The sequence below is a fragment of the Liolophura sinensis genome, chromosome 9, assembly GCF_032854445.1.
Source record: "Liolophura sinensis isolate JHLJ2023 chromosome 9, CUHK_Ljap_v2, whole genome shotgun sequence".
NCBI classification, from domain to species: Eukaryota; Metazoa; Mollusca; class Polyplacophora; order Chitonida; family Chitonidae; genus Liolophura; species Liolophura sinensis.
Window position 1 is genome coordinate 34560960 of NC_088303.1, and position 19833 is coordinate 34580792.

The 19833-nt window shown below is 38.5% G+C and overlaps 2 protein-coding genes across 2 annotated transcripts in view; one reads left to right on the forward strand and one right to left on the reverse strand.

The window, feature by feature from the left end:
• The window catches only part of LOC135475129 (condensin complex subunit 1-like), a 31329-nt gene extending 22503 nt beyond the window's left edge, over positions 1-8826 (forward strand). Inside the window, exons 27-34 of the mRNA XM_064754889.1 lie at positions 8-163; positions 784-961; positions 1458-1552; positions 3500-3580; positions 4495-4681; positions 4876-5026; positions 6590-6790; positions 7939-8826. Of these exons, the coding sequence (XP_064610959.1) occupies positions 8-163; positions 784-961; positions 1458-1552; positions 3500-3580; positions 4495-4681; positions 4876-5026; positions 6590-6790; positions 7939-8111 (1222 nt within the window). The 3' untranslated portion in view covers positions 8112-8826. The remainder of the gene's footprint in view (positions 1-7; positions 164-783; positions 962-1457; positions 1553-3499; positions 3581-4494; positions 4682-4875; positions 5027-6589; positions 6791-7938) is intronic.
• A 2739-nt stretch (positions 8827-11565) lies between these two features.
• LOC135475900 (45 kDa calcium-binding protein-like) lies at positions 11566-19621 on the reverse strand. Its single transcript, XM_064755851.1, has 6 exons — positions 18998-19621; positions 16922-17058; positions 16344-16457; positions 15066-15224; positions 13550-13725; positions 11566-12516 (listed from the first exon to the last, which is right to left on the reverse strand). The coding sequence occupies exons 1-6, from the start codon at positions 19357-19359 to the stop codon at positions 12340-12342; spliced, it is 1125 nt and encodes a 374-aa protein (XP_064611921.1). The 5' UTR covers positions 19360-19621; the 3' UTR covers positions 11566-12339.
• Between the last annotated feature and the right edge of the window lie 212 nt (positions 19622-19833).

Genomic DNA, 19833 nt, shown 5'->3' on the forward strand with positions numbered 1-19833 from the left:
CTTTCAGTTCTGAATTCTGTGAAACCCATCTACAGTTACTGTTCACCATCCTAGAGAAGTCCAAGAACCCAGTGATTCGGGCAAACACAATAATAGCCTTGGGAGACATGACCTTCCGTTTCCCCAACCTAATAGAGCCATGGACTCCTCATCTCTACGCCAGGTCTGATCAAATGCAATAAAGTTCATTAAAAATAAACTTATCTGGATGCTTCCATAAACTAGGCATATGCTATGTGAACAAGTCAGTCTTTGTCTTCAGACCAGATACCAACATAAAAAATGGCTTCTGTATTTCTTCAACCTTTTCACATGTTTTAAAGGTGTTTATTCAGGTATATTTGTAGGGCATTATTTTGTGTAGACTGAGCAAATAATAATTTTTCTGAAGCCCTGAAATTGGCCCATCAAACAGATCAAATTTTGTCTTCAAAATCAAATTTTAAAGGTGCAGAAACTGCACTGAAAGTTGATGTTTCAGATGTGAAAGGTTGAGGAATTAGGGAATATGTGGATAAATGAAGATTTTGCTTTGTTTTACATGTACTGTACCTATTGATTAATATCTAGGAAAACATGGGAACTCAAGTCATAGGAGGCCTCGAGCTAAAAAAAATAATTACATAGATTTACGTCTACACATTAAAAACAAAAAAATTAAATTTGTGAAGTAAGGACAAACATGAGATGTTTGATTTCTTCTCTACTCATATCGTGGAAACAGTCCTCGGCTGTTGCTAATTTTGTATCTGTGTGAATGCATGTCTGTCTGTCTGGATGCAGGTTGGGCGACCCCTCCACTCAAGTGAGGAAGACCACGCTGCAGGTGCTCTCTCACCTGATCCTTAACGACATGGTCAAGGTCAAAGGTCAGATCAGCGAGCTGGCCACATGTATTGTTGATGATAATGAAAAGATCTGTGGACTCGCTAAACTCTTCTTCAGCGAACTCTCCAAAAAGGTCAGTTTTGGTCAATTGTGACATAAAGAGGTAACCTATGTATGAAATCTATGCACTTGACCAGGAAAGGGAGTTTCCAGCCTGAACTCTTTTGGCATTAAAGACAAAAAACAGTCCTACTGTATCATATGACTTGTGAAAAATGTTAGACAACCTTTTTAAACACTTATCGTGTTCACGAATGTTGAGCTACTCAGTTTTTTTCCATTGTTCATCTAAATTAAAAGAAAGTGAAACTTTTTTCTAGACACACATGTTATAGTTAATGTGATCAAAGACATTTTGACAGGTCACATCATACAGTAGGACTTCTTAACCTTAGGTGATATAAGATTTCGAACTTAAATCTCCAGTGTTGAGGCTATTAGTCAACTGAGAAATATCACACCATTTTCCACCATAAAGTACATTGCTAAAATGTGATAATGTTGAACTTGTATTGCCATTGCTGTGTACTGAATCTCTGTTAATCCAGTCCTCTATGTTGCACCTTCAGGGTAACGCTGTGTATAACATAATGCCTGATGTGATCAGCCGTCTATCAGACCCTGACATTGGGGTGGATGAAGAGCTCTTTAGAACCATCATGAGGTGCGTATATATTACCCTAGCCCCAACAGTTTTTTACTGGTAGTCCCAAAATTACAGAAGAAAAAAAACATGATGGAAATTATTCTTAAAATGTATAAACTTTGTATTTCCTGGAGAATGTTTTTATTCTTCTAGGCTTTCTGACATGCTACATGTTTATGTCCTGTGCATAGTTTGTCTGATTCTCAAAGCTGTATTGATCTTTAAGGTGTTTAGAGATTTGTTTGGAAATTAGGAAGATACCCTACTTGAAAAGTAAGTTTAAGCACCAAGAATAGTCTTACAACATTTATTCACCTCTAAGAATGCACTTTTTATGGCAAAATTTTACGATAAATGACCTAAAGTTTTGCTTTGGGACTCGGAAAGTGTATCCCAGGATTCACTGCATTGTTTGTGGTTCTTACTGACTGGGCGCCGCAGGAGAGCATCGGCAGTGAGCAGATGATTGTAGACAGTAGTAAACAAGTTCACGCTTCACTCAGTCAGTCTTACTCCTGCAACCAACTGTTCATGTTTTCCTCAGTTTTAAGCATAATGGATTTGGTACATAAAGGTGCACCTTAGGTTGTTTTATGATCGCCATTTCATGATGAAATGGAATTCCAGGGAAAACTCCCAGGAGATTGATGATCGTGAGCATGACAGCTCAGTACCTTTTGATTTGTACATGTGGAGTGGCATGTCAAATATCCTTGAATATGCATGCAGAGCTCTTCATGTACAAAGCTATGATAAAACTAAGCATTTACGTACCAATTACCAGAAGATGATCACTCAAACTGCCTTTAAAACAACAACTTGCAATTACACGACTCAAAATCTCCACGTGTCTATTATACTCGATGATGGCGTGATTTTTGCGGACGAAAGGCAAAAAATTCATCTTACCTGTCGCTGGCGACACCTGAGCATATATGCATACTTGTAATCATAGAATATGCACTTTATTTTAATATATAGCCAGTCAGTGTTGTGCGAACTTTTAATATGTCTGCAACACAGACAACCCTGTCTGACTCCTGATATGCCAGACTCGCACACAGTGCTACTGAAAAGGGGTAAAAATTAATCGTGGTATTTTTCGGAAACTGTGTTTTCTGTGTTAAATAGGGTGTTCCAGATTTAAAAACACGGGAAAGGTAACTCTTCTGCAATAGGTTGACAGTTCAGATTGTAACGCAAGAAAACCTGCATGTAGACTGACATACCGGTTCTAAATTGCGGAATTACATGGACACAGGAAGCTGATGACAGATATTTCTCAGTGAAATTTGTTTTTAGCTAAAATACATTTGTACACATATTCGTTGCATGCAACCGTTCACCAGATAACGGTGTGAGGGGACTTCCATGTAGGCCTAACCAGAATAATTGGTTTATCTGCAGTGTACCGTGTGCATTTTGTTTGTCATGCTTTCAGAATGTTTGGAATTTAAAGGTTTGTAATACACTCGGCCTGTCTTGATACTTTCATCGATTTCATTCATGGGTATATTAAGAGATGTACATGTAGGCTTACTAGTCAGGAGACCTGCTCACCTCACTGTCAGTGACTTGACCCCACATTGCAGGGATTAGCAACCAGAGCTGCAAAGTGCCTTGCAGGGCAATGAAACAGACGGGGGGCTAACCACTCTTTTCTGTCATCTTCTGTCAAGTCAGATCGTGCCAAAGTAAACAACAGTGACTCGTGTGTGAAACTTTGGGTCATTTACCGTAGGTCATTTCCTTTATGACTAGTATGTAGAAAGTATTTGAATAATTTCTAATTTGCTGATCTGAAAATTAATGATGTGTTAGTGTTGTAATCTGTAGAAGTAGAGCATTGATGTGAACATATTTGCATACAGCACATGTGATAAGATATGTAGACTATTCTCTTGAATTTGCCCATATCATGAATTCCGTGACCGTCTGTGACTTCTCGTGATTGGGCTGTTGTAGGTACCTGTTCTCATTCATCCAGAAGGACAAGCACTGTGAGAGTTTGGTGGAGAAGCTGTGTCACAGGTTCAGACCCACAAGGTTTGTATGGATACCTGTTTCTGTGTGTCATCAATATCACAAAGCCGGCCTGAAGTCAGAATCGCCACAGATTGGAGGATGCAAGGCTATAGCTTCTGTGTGAAGTGCACCTTTAACTAAGTGTAGTACTTACCCCCGCACAAGTGTTTACCTGTCTATAAGTATCGTCTGGTGTAGCCGAATTCTACAGCCTAACTGGAACATCTCCCTTCCCCTCCTTAAGCATGGCTTAAAGCAAGTTCACATTCAACTGTTAGCACCACTCCATTGGATTCCTTTCTAATAAAAAAAACAACTTGATTTCTTTTTGTACAACGCTATAATTTGCAGGTAAAATTTGCTCTGCTTTTACTCGCATTTTTCTCAGCCATATTACATCCATAGAGTGAAATATATATAAAGCACCATGTTATGACACAAGCTGTTGAGTTCATAATGATATTCTTCTGCATGAACATTGTTTTGACAAGAGATTAAACATGGGATAGAATGATCGAAGTGAAGTTATTGCAGAGTTTAACTGCAAATAAAAGCCTTTTATGCAACAAAACAATGATTATTTTTTACTGTTAGAAATCAGAAACTGATTTTAATTTACTCTCATAGGGAAAGACCAGAATTGCGCTACAATTGATGTCATTCCCAGGCTAATTTTGCTAACTGAAACACAACTTGAGCAAAATTTATTTTCAAAACAAACTACTGCACAGAGGTTTTTTTCTTTTCTCTATATCATATTTTTTTTCTTTGTCAGCCTAATACAGCCGTTATGAAATGTCAAATACATGTATGTAATTATTTGATTGGTATTTTATACTCCGCTCATTACAAGAAGGGAGTACAAAACCATGGTATTTCATCTCACCACGTACCTAACAAACCTGACGTAACAGCACACTGTTTATGATTGCTAGGACGGAGCGTCAGTGGCGAGACCTGTCCTTCTGCCTCTCGTTGTTGTCGTACAGTGAGAAGGGACTAAGAAAGCTTCAAGAGAACTTCGCGTGTTATGCTGATAAGCTGGCTGATGACACTGTCTATGAGTGTTTCTCTTCAATCCTGGCCAATGCCAAGAAGGGCTTCTCCAAACCAGAGGCAAAGGTAGGTGTAAGCCTGTGGTTTATCTCCATCTCATGAATGCTGTATTAGCAGGGGATTGATGCCGTTGGGTATGGTACATCTTCAAGTGTTGACACTGTTGTAATTGTGGTATGTTGTACAACTACATGACAGCTGTTGATGATGTTGTATGTTATGATGCGTTGTACAACTGTCCCTGTTGATGATGTTGTCAGGCAGCAGCTGAGGAGCTGGAGGAGCGTGTAGAACAGTGTCACAGAAAAGGTCTGGAGGAAGATGAAGTGGCCGAGAAAGCCAGTCAAGCCTCGGAGGCGGCAAGCAGGAAATCCAGGGGGAAGAAAACTCCGGCCAAAGGCAGGAAAGCAGGTGAAGAGGAATACCAATTAGGCACATAATATTGTTGTTCCAAAATGTGAACTAAGTGCATTTGACCTAAATTTGCAAAGATTACTAAGTTATCGGTACTCATATTCTGAGAATTAAAGGTTTGTTTGGAAGGTAGAATGATATACAACTGCGGAAATGGGGAAATAACTCAGTGCCAAAAGAAATATTTTATCACCTTTATTTGTTTCTAAGAATGCATTTTTTAAGTCGAATTTTTAGGGTAATTCGGCAGCATATCGTTTCTGTATAACTGAAATCCATCTCAGAAATGACATCATTTTCATCATACCTGGATCTCCAACATACATTGATAAAAAAGTTGTTTCTGTTTTTTTTTTTTTGTTTTTTTTTTTTATATTTCTGTTCCCCTGTGTACGTCTACAAAGGGACTATTGATGGAAGATTGAACTGTTTTATTGGTTTTAGTTTTATAGGCTTTGTGAATGTTTTTTAATTTATAGACTTTGTTCAAAAATTTACGAGTTCAGCTTGTTTTCTGTAGTAAACATGTTCTCCAGATATTAATCCTCCGCACAGAGTTACAATTTTTTGTATACAGGGTTTCTGTGACTTTATTGCTTATAAGTTTTATGGACTTTACTGCCAGTTTTACCAATTTTGTAATTCAGAAAAGTTCATGTAGGGCTACAAGTTTTATGTAGATGCCTATCTACATGTAGGAGAACAAGAAAGATATTGGGTTCCTCTGGCGATTTTACCATTTTCCTGTTTTGTGGACACACGTTCAGATTGACTTCATTCTGTTTTCCTGTAAACATGGATTTCTACAAGCCTTTCTTGTAGAGATACAGTTTCTTATGCAAACACTTATCTAGATATGCTTTTTGTCTCTCTAGCTACTTTACCAGACTTGTAGAGTGTCAGAATTTACCTTGGTGTATACAATTTTATCTGGTGTACACAATATTTATAGAAAGCTTTAAACATCTCTATCATTACTAGGAGCTTATGACACTGGCCGATGCATGTGCGTTCCTATACTCTGACAGACTGTTTAAACCATCAGTGCAGACAGTGACTTTTGTCAGCTGAGTATTTGCTCAGCCAATCAGAGGGCAGCAGTGGTCACCCATAGTACATGTATAGCCAATCAGGGAAAGCAGTTTGCATGTCAAAGACCACTCCACCAAGTTGATACTCGAACACCCCACAGTGAAGTTTTTTTTACTACCATAACTCAACATTTGCTCAGCCATTCACAGCGTTGGAATTGTTCATGGATTACCGCATGCAGTTCACAGTTTGCATGTCAAAGACCACTGCCTCAGTTTTGTGCACGAACTCCGCTCAATGAGGCCTTTATGACCACAACACTTTACAATGTTTATCTTTATTCTGATTCCATTGTCTAATTGACTGCTATAACAGGTGAGCTGGTGGGATTCTGTGAATGTCTTGTTACTTCCTAATTTGTATGCCTCTGTATAACCTTAACCCAGCAGAATTACCTGAGTACAGGACTTTTGAAGTCCTGGATCTTCATTTCCATGATGACATCGTTTTTTTTTTCTCCCCCTCCAGGTGGAAAGGCGGGTCGGCGATCAACTCGTAAAAAGCAATTTGTGGACAGTGAGGAGGACGAAGAGGACAATCAGTCAGAAGAGAGCGAGGTAGAGGAGCGTGCTCAGCCAAAGAGAGGTGGGCGGAAGACCAAGCCCGTGCTGTTTGATTCTGATGAGGAGAGCGATCTAGAACTGTTTGAAGTGGACAAGTCCTTGAGAAGTAAGACATGTCTTATTGTTACAGCATGCATTTATGTATGGTTTTCTGATCAACGTACTTTGAGATGCTTTATCCAAAACAAAGATTTCTGAGCAGAAATTGCCTGTTAAGAATCTGGGGGAAACAGTGAAATCCAAAACAAAGATTTCTGAGCAGAAATTGCCTGTTAAGAATCTGGGGGAAATGGTGAAAATGGTAAAATGTATGATTAAGTACTTTCTATGTCACAAGCAGATCATATTGTGTCATGCCGATCATTGTTTATTATACTGGCACAATTCTGTGCTTACTTGTATGCATCTCATTTCTTGTGTGTAGTTGTATAAATTTGGTGGCAGGGGTGGGGGGGAGGGGACAGTTTGTCACAGTCACAGTACCCCCGATTTCCATGTGTTCATTTGGTGATTAGGGTACGGCTTCATGTTATGGGTGTACTTACAGTAACTGTGCAGAAAACATAAAAATTACATAAACATCAGATGAAAGAGTGCAAAAAGTTAGTTGTAAATGTGGTTTTCAATATTATTTTGGGCGACTTTTCTTTAAAGAGAAAAAGACACTTGACAATAATTCTTGTATGGTGGGTATTTGACACCACCTCTTGGCATATATTGCCTTTGTGTAATAATGTTATAAATAAGGATGTGGCATATGTTTAATAAATATATCTACAGTAGAATTTGGTCTTTTCAGTTAACAAATGAATTCAACCTGGATTTTGATCAAATTTATATTTTTTATATAATCATAGATATTACGAATGTTAGGGTTGCCGTGTCTGGTGTCTTTGGCATGATATGTGGCAGCACTTTCAGAGGATGAACTTGCCCTGCCACAAGAAGACACGGCGTATGTACGCAGACCTAATGTTTTTAGTATCACGCAAAGCACGAGCATAGATACACACACACATACATACATACACACATACATACATACACACATACACACATACATACACACATACACACATACATACACACATACACACATACATACATACACACATACATACATACATACATACATACATACATACATACATACATACATACATACATACATACACACACACATACATACATACATACATATTCGAGTCCAGTTTACTTTGATGTTGCTAATCAGTGTGATACTTTCTCCGCCAGATTCTGATGCCGAGAATGAGCCACAGACAGATGCTGTTGACAAGACAGGTGATTCTCGCAGCCTTACAGAGACCCCCAAGTCACACAGGAGGGGACAGGGGTCAGCCAAAACACACATGTCTGGCAGGAAGACACGGATGAGGCCTTTACAGAATCTCAACTCGCCGGCGTAGCAAATTTCCAATAGTGTATCTCATGAGCTTTGTTGGTTTTTTTTTATGAACTTTAACCCTCTTCATCTTAGACTGTAGATGGCTTCACACGCTATACTTCAACCATCCTCTAGCCTAACTTGCTAGCAAGCTCTGAGAGACTGACTTGCTAGCAAGCCCTGAAGGCCAAACTTGCTAGCAAGCTCTGAACGCCTAACTTGCTGTCAAGCTCTGAAAGCCAAACTTGCTAGCCAGTTCTGAAAACCTAACTTGCTAGTAAGCTCTGAATGCCTAACTTGCTCGCAAGCTGTGAAATCCTAACTTAATATGCTTGGGTTGTCCTCTTGCTAAAAGCTCTTAAGGCTAAACTTCCTATACTTTTCTTATGCTATCTTGCTAGTAAGCTCTGTAGATGGTATATCCTGCTCTGTTATTTTGTGAACTTACTGTCCATGTCCATTCTGTGTCCAAGTACCATTTCTTTGTCAATCTGTGTATCACCCTATCACCACATGTCACATCATCACATTGTTTTGTTTATTGTTTTGAATCTGGATGACATACCAGGTCTATTAAACCCTTCCTAATAAATCGGTCTAGTGTTACTGTAGAAGTCGCCAGATTTTAACCTTGTTACATACATATAACTGATACAGAATAAACTGACACTTCATAAATTCTGCGTGTTTGGTGTGGTGTTTGCCAAAGGATTGTACAACTGTCATGCTTGTATTTAAACTATATCAGAGATATTTCGCACAAAATCGATAATGTCAAATCCAGTTGAGCTTCTACTGTTAATTTAGAATAGCCCAAATAATTACCTTTCACAAAATATCTGCCTTGTTTGTATGTGTTCTATTTCAAATTCAGTAACTTACAAAATTTCTAAAATTTACATAAGTTTTTTAACTTCAGAATCAGTTTAACACCATAAATAGTACAGGTACCAGTCTGATATTTACTGAAAGCTTTTCTTGGTAAATAGAGAAAATCTGATTTGATTAGCGAATTTGGAAAAAAAATCACAGGTGCATGTATAAATAGGTGACGAAGCAGGTTGTGGCTAAGAGACTAAAATGCTTGTCTTTCAATTGCTGTGACAAATGGGATGCAGGTTCAGCCTTGGCCTTGGTCAGGGTATCTTATTATTTATTTGATTGGTGTTTTACGTCGTACTTAAGAATATTTCACTTATACAAATGGCGGCCAGCATTATGGTGGGAGAAAACAGGGCAGAGCCCGAGGGAAACCCACGACCTTCTGCAGGCTGCTGGAAGACCTTCCCACTTACGGCTGGAGAGGAAGCCAGCATGAGCTGGACTTAAGCTCAGTATGACTGCATTGGTGAGAAGCTCCTGGGTCATTACGCAGCGCTAGCGCACTAACCAACTGAGCCACAGATGTCTAACATTCACTGGGGAATGTTACCCGCTAATATTTATTACATCTCTGTACATCACATATGGGTAAAGTTTCTCACTAACTTGCCAGTGGCATGTGGGTTATGACGGGAACTCCAGTTTTCTCCACACGTAAAACTGACTGCCACTGGATAAATGAAAAATTCTTCAGCATGGTGTTAAACAATCAAATACAGGTGATGGTGAAAATGTATCGCTGCCAATTTAAAGTTAATGTACCCGAGTGAAAAAATAAAAATTCTTCAATACAACTTCAAACCCCAATTAAATATTTAAAAAAGCATTTATAATTTTATTTTCAACTGACATCTCAAATGGTACAGATTGTTTTTAAGCCCATGTTCCAGGTACATTATCTGGACCTTAGAGGCACTCATGCATAGACTTGTGACTGCATGTCTATCAGGATGATGGGTCCTGCAGAACTAATGGTAGCTTCCTTCTAACTAAGTGTTTTGTTTCCTCTGCTAAAGCTCCTGTTATTAAGCCCAAATATATATATATAAAAAAAACATACAATAAATTTCTCAGTGTAATGTTTAAAGTAGTGATTTTCTGAAAATGAGATCAGTTTGTAAGTCTTTGTAACACGAAATTTACTTGAGGCTGAAGAGATCAGATGTTTTCTCCATTTACAGTGATCACAAAAACCTGCTCGTCAAATTCTACACTCCTTCAGTGAATGAAAACCTGGTGACAATGTTATATACTTTAAACTTATCAGCAGACACCATAGCATGGAAACACAACACAATATAACAGTAGTATATACATATACAATCCACGACAGTTTATTTGAGAAGCTTTATGTCATACACTTGCTGTTGTCAGCATGTTTGATACTGTTATCATTTATTGCACATTCACAAAACGGAAACTTGTAAACACAACAAGGTATTCATTAAACATGCAAGCTTCATAGGCTCTTATCTCCAGTTGCTGTGTATAAGCTGTCATGAAAGGCTGGCTTTATAAGCCTGGTTGGGTGGGCCTATACTGGAGCTGACACGTTGATAGCACCTGCCGTGAGTGCTTCACGGGAGAATTCCGTGATCTACTCACTTACATTCAGTGCGTATCAATTAGCGAGTGCCTGTAATTATTGAGAAGGTATGGTAAGTTCGATGTTTATCACCATACTGAGTAATTTTTCACTTAACATATAACCTAACTTAAGTGAACAGGTTCAGGACAGGATTTTTTTTTTTTTTTTTTTTTTGATTGGTGTTTTACGCTGTACTCAAGAATATTTCACTTATACGACGGCGGCCAGCATTATGGTGGGTGGAAACCCACGACCATCCGCAGGTTGCTGAAAGACCTTCCCACGTATGGCCGGAGAGGAAGGCAGCATGAGCTGGTCTTGAACTCACAGCGACCGCATTGGTGAGAGGCTTCTGGGTCATTACGCTGCACTAGCGCGCTAACCGACTGAGCCACGGAGGCCCCAGGTTCAGGACAGGAAGAAACCAGAGTAAACCACCGCCTGGCGTCAGTTACTTGACAAACCTCCTGACGTGAAGATACGGCTGAACCATCAAGCCTGGATGCTTACCTCTGACCTCAAGGGTCAGAGGTCAATTGTCTGCAGCTAACACAATATCTTACCTGGATGAGCAAGCTATTGCCATCTTATATTTTCCTTCTTGGACCTTAAACCTGTGACCTATCAGAAATGTGAGACCCTTGCTGCTGTCACTATCAGATAAGAAGTAACCTTGTTACAGCTAAAGCATGTAGCTTTAATACAACATCCATGTACAATCACTACATGAAGCAGACACTGCAGAGGTCAAGTTATTCATGCAGTTACGGTATTGACTTTCTTACAAGGATGGGGACAAAGGAGACATTTTGCATATTCCTAAAAGCTGATCAACACCCACAATAGTAGACGCAGCAGGACTTGCGTAAGACTGTTGGGCAAAATGAGCCTGAAACTTTGCACATGTGCAAACATTCGTTCTAGACTTCCGATCTTGGAGTTTCATAAACTACATGTACGTGTACAATGCATATGTAAAGTTATGTGTATATAAGTGTCACTGCAACACTCGCAACCATTGGAGCAATGGTTTGTGCATATGATTAAGTAGTCCAATGACTACATGCAGCCATTCATCAATCCAATATGAGACTTATTGAAAATTTTTAACTTTTCAGAATTTTATTACACGCATACTCGGTCAGTATTGTCCATCACGTTCAAGTTTCAAACACGCTTAATAAAACAATAATACATTCACTGTTTACGTCTTTCTGTTCAGTTGAAATTCTTTGGTTCAAAATGCAACACAAAATTTCATTCATAACAAGTAATAACTACGGAAATGCCTTATAATGTGTACCATTGTATGCAGAATAGAAAAGAAAACAAAATGTAAAACAAAAGATACTCAAAAAAAAGTTGAAAATAACGATAAATAACTAAAGCTGTAAATGATCCTAAAACAAAAACAATGTATTTTAATGTTTTTATCATTTTCCAACAATGTAAAGTATTGGGATATTTTGAATTCAATGGAGATAATTTCAACCAAGAAATAAAAAAAAAACAATCACACAGGCTAAGGACCCTGAAAGATTTTGATTCTGGCCTAATATCTTAATTAACACGGTATAAAAATATCTGTTCATGGCTCGGTATGATGGAGGGAGCCTGGATCCATTTTACCTGTATCTCCAGAAGGCCAAAATGAAATAGTCAAGAACATGTAAAAAATAAACCACTTAAAATCAGTCAAAAAGAAGTGAAAGCCTTGTCTGTCTGAATAGCTTATAAATAAAGTTTTTCACAAAATACACGCTTTGAGCATGCCATCTTTTCAAAATTCGTCATGGAAACTTCGTCCTGTATCCACCATTTTGCTGCCAAGGAGAAGCTCTTTATTCTCCATCACCTCTGCTAGGGAGAGTCGGTTGTCACCATCATTGTCAACCATCTTGATTAAGTTGATAGCCTCTACTTTTGCGTGATTTGGGTGTCGAGGATTAACATAGTCCTGTTAATAATGAAAAAAGTAAATCAGACATTTAATCTGCGTGTAAGTTGTGTACCTCAAGTTTTCCTCGCAAGCAACCATTTAGAGAATTAACATCAAATGCTGTAATATTGCAAGAGTTATGCATTTATCAAGCTGTTTCTTGGTCCAAAAAGTTTCTTAATCTGCTGATTCAGAAAGTGAATTTTGACACAAAATCCTATCAAATCAAATAATATTGGAAGCAGTAGTTGCACTGAAAACAATGACAAATCAGAATTAAGGAAATCGTTCAATATGTACTCTAAAGCAGGGATGTTGTTTAATTCTTTAACTTGATATGAGGTCACACAAAGTGAACCTAAACACAAAATATCGAAATTGGACAATATTTACCCCAGTTAATGCAGGGAAAGTGAATAGACATATATAGACATACATATACAGATGGACATACATGTACAGACAGACAGACAGACAGGCCCAAATAAATATGCCTTGCTTCCATAGAAGTATAGAATAAAAAATGACAAATACAAACAGATCCAATATATCTATATTGTGCAATATATACATTGCACAATCAGTCCTATAACAATACATTGCATCTGTGATCACTTTGGCAGGCTTCTGCTGTAAAGGATGAGGTAGTGCTAGGCTTTTGCTGTTTGGTGGTAGCCATCTTCATAGTGACAATTCATGAAAACAGCAGAATTCCCACGGCTTCAGATCAAAACATTTACAGTACTTAAATGACCAAGCATATCTCCATAAAAAGAGCATTTTGTTAGAAGATATTACGTTTGGAAATGAAACTTACATTTTTCCACTGGGATATCACCCTACCTTGAAAACAAACCTCAAAATCTCCTTTCTCAGATCAAAGAACTCTTCAATTTAGCCATGGTCAAAATTTTTGGTTATTTACCTCTGATTAACTTGTAGTGGAATGTTGACAACACAGATTAGACCATAAACCAGAAAAAGCACAAGACAAGTTGCTTGCAGCTGAACTTTGTAGTTAAGTAGTTTCTACTTTCAAACTTTGTCTCACCTTAAGTTCTTCCAAGGAGACAATACCATCTTTATTGGCGTCAATGACAGCATGGAACTCTCTTTCTCTCTCCATCTGCCAATGTCTATCCATTTCTCTGTCCTTTGGCTCAAGAACTTCCGCATCCGGCAAAGCAATGAATTCGAATACTGTCAAATTGCCACTTTTGTCTTTATCTGATGAATAGAAATCAAATACAGGAACATTGTCAAAGACTGAGTATACAGTTGCTAAGATACATTGATAGCCAATACTGATGTGAGCATCAAGGAATGCTTTCAACATATGAGGGTATCTTTGAGCTGAACAGAAAAGCTTAACCTGGAATATGTTTAACTGTAACTCATATGATCTTTAACATCATTTCCTCAATCGACAGAACTAGAGTATATTTCAAAAGTCACAAGGTTGAGCAAAAACTTGACAAGACCCAGACACCATCACTTCTGTACACAAACAGTGATTTAAACCTTTTGCCAGGTCAGGGCCCACTTTCACAAAATGTCGTACATGTACAATAATAACACATATAGTACAATGGTACGGTAATAGTGATGTACAAAATATAAAATAATGTCACCGCTTTGTAAAACTGGGCCCTGGCACCCCCACTCTTTCCGGTCTCTCTCTCACACAAAATACTTTCCTGTACTTTAAAATCGCGATCTACACCTCTGACCAGACCTGCGCCTCCACACTTTCCCCCCTCTCTCTCTCACACAACACTTTGCTGTATTTCACAATGGCGATTTACACCTTTTACCAGACCAGGCACCTCCTTATTTTCCCTTTGCTCTCACACAATACCTTGCTGTATGTCATCACAGTGAGTTACATACATGTACCAGACCTGGCATCGCTGCACTTATCCCCTTCTCTCCCTTTTACTAGACAATGCATCTCAACACTTTCGCTTCTTTCTCACACAATACCTAGCAGTACTTCACAACAGCTGTCATCAAGACAAAAATTATGAGCAGCCAAGGATAGCTCACTGTATGTAAGACAATACAATCTGCCGAAAAAGTTTAACATGTTGGTTTCCTGGATGAAAATCCACAAAGTAAAACCCAGCCCTCAAGACATATTCTTGACCTTGAACGTAACAAACTATGTACTGTAGTCTGACCTCAACAACACATCGAAATACATGGAGACTGTTCACCTAACCCAAGCCTCATAAAAGAAATCCATCTGGAAACTGACACAGACAAAGAGAAATTCCCACATCATCACAGTGCTGTTCTCTAGCTACCTACAAGGGAAGGAAATTTGTAACAACAGAGCCCTCTACCTACATGAATAACAATGCCATCTATGACTGTTCATGATGAACTTGTTATGTTATTGTAATCAGTCATACAGGTACTGGGCACTACTGTTTCATGAGCTCATGAGTAAGATTTGCTTCCCTTTGTATATCGTCGGCGAACCCCATTCCTCCCAATACTTGGAAACAAGCTAACAGAAAGGTTCCTGTCTTTTTTATCACTCCAAAAATTGTGGGAGATCTCACCTATTGCTCTCATGATGTCACTTGCCATGGAGTTCAGCATAAAGGCACTGTGCTCAGGGTGGCGGAAGGCCAGGAACTCATTGGCTGACAATCTGTTATCCACTGGTGCCTTATCAGCGTCAGACCAACGGAACTTGTAGCGCATCAACTCGTCCTTGTCTGAGAAAAAGGAAATGAACAGGTTCATGCTCTGATGCCAGGCGCAGCTGCTTTGCTTAGTTGGGTTTTGGATTGAAATCCTTTTCGGTGGTAAGCATAACACACACTATAAAACACAAGTATGTGCAATGGCAGCAAAGCGAATGACATCCCAATTTTACTGCATATATGGTTCTGTACATTGCCTCGAAGACTGTTCGCTTGGTTAAAATCTAGCTGAACAGTCCCATTTTTTTATTGGCACCCCTAATATGGGCATATATACAGGAGAAAAGAGAAAGAGGATTACAGTTTCATTTACAGACATTTTCCATATTTGCACATTCACGCTGAGGTCATTCTATTCAATTTCACATCAGCTGCCATTGAGTTATTATGAGACAAATGTTTTTCTCAGTTTGTGCAAACGTCAATAAAGAGAAAGTTGTAACAGCTAAGAAATTTATTTATTTATCTGATTGGTGTTTTATGCCGTACTCAAGAATATTTCACTTATACGACAGCGGCCAGCATTATGGTGGGAGGAAACCAGGCAGAGCCTGTGGGAAACCCATAAGCACCTGCAGGTTGCTGTCAAGACCTACCCACATACAACCGGAGAGGAAACTAGCATGAGTTTTAAACAATTACTACTGTATCTGACCAATACTGTATATTCAACTTATATCCTACATGTACTAGAAAAATATAAGCTTTAGCACCAAAACTAACGTTTAATGATTTTTACTAGCTCCCAATACACACTTTATGGCGCAAATTTTCAGGACAGTAAATAGAGACAGTGGGCACCTATGTATGAGGAAACGGTATATATAAGTAAAGACAACAAATAATATAAACAGTTATTTAGAGAGACGGGTGGGACATCAACTTAAATGGAAATAGATGCGTCCTCGACTTGCACCTGATTGGATAAAACGGATACCATGGCGCCACTTTCGATTGTATCAATAAATGTGAGTGATCTTGCTTACTTTAAACTGTGATATCTCAGTTGTACAATATCACAAAGATAAAGTTATGCTTTTCAAACTTATTGTGTGAAACTTTATTGATGCATTTTTATAAAAATACATTTGGTCTAGTGTTGTCTTTTCTTTTAAAAAGTTTGCTGATTACCTGACTGCTCCAGCTCTATTGTATCGTAATCTGCCAGGTGCTTCTCAGCTCGGTCACTGTCATGACCATGAACCACCAGGAACTGTTTGAAGTACTCGTTCCACGTGATAAAACCTGTCAACACAATCAGCACATGGTCATTATAATCATAGTAAGACTATCATGTCTACAAAAACATTGGAGCAGGCCATGGTCAGTTGCTAAGGTGCTTGCCTTCAACCCTTTGGAAATATGAGGTGTGGGTTGAAATCCGGGCTTGGACAGGGAATTTGTAAACTTTCCTCCACTCTCACTCTTTGTAAGGTCTTAGTGACAATAAGCTGTAAATTTGATATCCATAGGGCCGCTGCAGTTTAATGTTCACAAGTTGAAGACCATTATTCATGTTTCAATGCAATTTGTCTACGGTATCAACATGCAAGACTATATTTCTATGTATATACTACATTACAGAGTTAAATTCATTACCGTGTCAAATGTAGTTCAAAGGTCACGATAGCTGTTGTGAATTTTTGTCTCAAAATCACCTATTAATGGGTCAGGCAGCCCAGTTTGACTGTAATTCACAGAAAACTCACCATCGTGATCTGGATCCAATAATTTAAAAATTCTATTATTTTCACTTAGTGCTTCATCCAAATGTTCCTGGATTTTCTGTCCAATCCATCTTTCAACTTCATCAGGGGATAAAAAATCATCTTTATTTTCATCTGCACTGAAAGAAAAGGAGATTGTCTGATATCACTTCTATCCACACATTGTGTATAATTTACACATCTTAAGTCATGTATTACTTCACATGTTTATCAATAATAGTCACTTTTTAATTTGCATTTTTCTGTATTTTAATCACTTTTATCCACAACATTGTATGCTTACACTAGAGTGCATTATCTCATCTAGAAAGAAAATCTGACTGATGGGGTTTCAATACTTTCCACTTTCTCTGGGAATCCAAAAATCGCTTTCTTGTTATCACTCATGTAATCCAAAACTAGGGAAATCTGCTTAGTTCCCATCAAAAAAAAGACACATCCAAGCTTATAGTTTTATTACAATACACATTGTTTCTGACAAGTAAAATAATAAACATGGAATCGCAAACACCTGTTCACTGCTATATGAATCAAACCCTTCACCTAGAGCAACAGTTTAATTATAGCAGATATGGACAAGCTTCTTGTGAATTCCTGCAAAGCAAGTCTAGAGAAAACTATTCAGTTTCTTGATGATGAAAATATAGCCCACATGGTGTAACTTCCATTAGAACATATAGTGAAGGGCTATGTCACCAAAGAAAATGCACTTGACATAGTATTGCAACCAGATTTAAAGACAGGCCACTGTGGTTTATTGCGGCAGTCAAGAATGTGGGGGAACAGAACTAGACAGAGACTAAATTTTGCTAAAGAGCTGGTCTGATATCTCAGCCTTGGTGTCACACTGAGGTGACAAGCACAATTCCAGCTCTCAATAGTTTGGCTCCAGCAAAGGGTGCTGCTTTACACACTCCTGAACACCCTGGTTTCCTTAAATGGTTACAGATCCTTGAGAATGAGAAGACCAATCATTGTTCATAAATCAGCCTATTTAAGTGTTCATTAAGTAATCCCAGTCTGACGTTTACTCCGATGTTGAATGATATGTGCTTGGGTTTCAAGTTAATGTTTTTTGTTTCGAGTTCCAGTACTTTCAAAAATGAATATTGGTGGCAGAACAATTTTCACTTTTCATTATCATTATTTTATGATGATGTCACCTTTTGTGACATTTTCTAATGAAATAATGAATTCTGATGAGGGGGTCAAAATGATGTGCGGATTATGACAGCAATCAAATGTCACTTTCAACAGTCCTTCCATGAGGTGTCTCTTACTGCAAGCCTCTCCATGTGGTCGCTGTGCCCTGTTCATGCTGGCTTCCTCTTCATATGTATGTGGGAAGGCCTGTCAGCAACTTGTGGATGGTCATGGGTTTCAGCCAAGCTCTGCCTGGTTTCCTCCCAATATAATGCAGGCTGCTATGGTGTTGTCGTATAAGTGAAATATTCTTGAGTAAAGCGTAAAACACCAATCAGATAAATAAATTTGTTGGCCGTCACACCTTTCTCTTGACTGACAAGCTGAGGAAAACAATTTGTTTCTTAGTAACTCAATGGCATGGGAGGTAAAGTTCAGCTTGAATGTACAAATATGGAAGATGTCTGTAAAGAGAAAGCAAAAAAATTCTTGAGTATGGCATAGAACACCAGTCAAAGAAATAAATATCGCAAGCCAGTCTCAATGCCAACATACTAAATGTGCTGCCTCGCTGGAATGTCATTTAAATGAACCAGACATGGCAGCCCATCCAGTCACAGTACTGTTTAACCATGAACTGACATTGGGCCAAGCAGTACCTCTGAAGCGCCAAAGGAAGAACCAGAACTGTCAATTTTGGAGCTCTAGCAGTTCAGGAAATTGTCCAAGAATTGTCACAACAGTCAGGTTTAATGGGTCGAGTAAACCATTGATCATGCCGATGCACCGGCATGACAAACCTTAACGCACAGTGGATTGGGACATGTCAGCTCATTGGTCAAGGCCTAATGATCAGGGCGAGCCAGATCTTTAACCATGTGAGCCTGTGAGAACCCAAAAGGAATTAAATCTTACTTCATAAAGATGTCTTGTAATTTTGACTCTACTTCTTGTTCCACTCCATTTTGATGATTTCCAAGAAATACCTCCTTTTGATAATCTTTGTTAAAATGTCCATCTTGTTCCATTTTGACACCTCCCAGATGATCCGGCGGTTTTAACTTCTCCACATCTAGTTTCATGTCTACTTCTTTTTGAAGCTGCCATTTAGCTAAAAGTTTGCTCTTTTTGATTTCAGCTTCCAACATTTCTGTTGTTTTGTTTATTGCTCGACTCTCCGCCTTATGCACAGTCCATAGACACATAGTTATCAGCACAGTCAGAGGAACAACGTACACACAAACATTAGTATGACCATTCATTTTGTTTGCTATCATTGTTACGTTATACACATATTTTTTTCGGCTTTCGGAGGGCTGTGAAAAGCAAACTGGTGTTGTTGTAATTCACATTTGTCTTCCTGTTAAATCTCTTCTTATGTCATGTTTCCTGGACTATGTGTACTATTTTGGGCAGGATTTATATATAAAAAAACAAGAAACACGACTCAAGTGACTGTCTCAAATTAGGCAATTAATGCAAGTTTAGATTTTCACTCAAAAAAAATTAGTTTACGTTCCACTGACTTCGTCCACAACAAGTTCCCGATAAAATGACGTCACTTGACCGATTTAATGACGTCGGGTACTCGCACTATTTTGCACTGAGCACGCAAAAATACACCACCCAAAGTAAATAGCGCCGCATGAGCGATTGCTTAAATGCGATAGTAATTGGATATAAAGGCGATTTGTAATTCCAGTGATGTACACATTACTCTATCTTAAAAGCTCGGATAGGAGAGTTTCGAT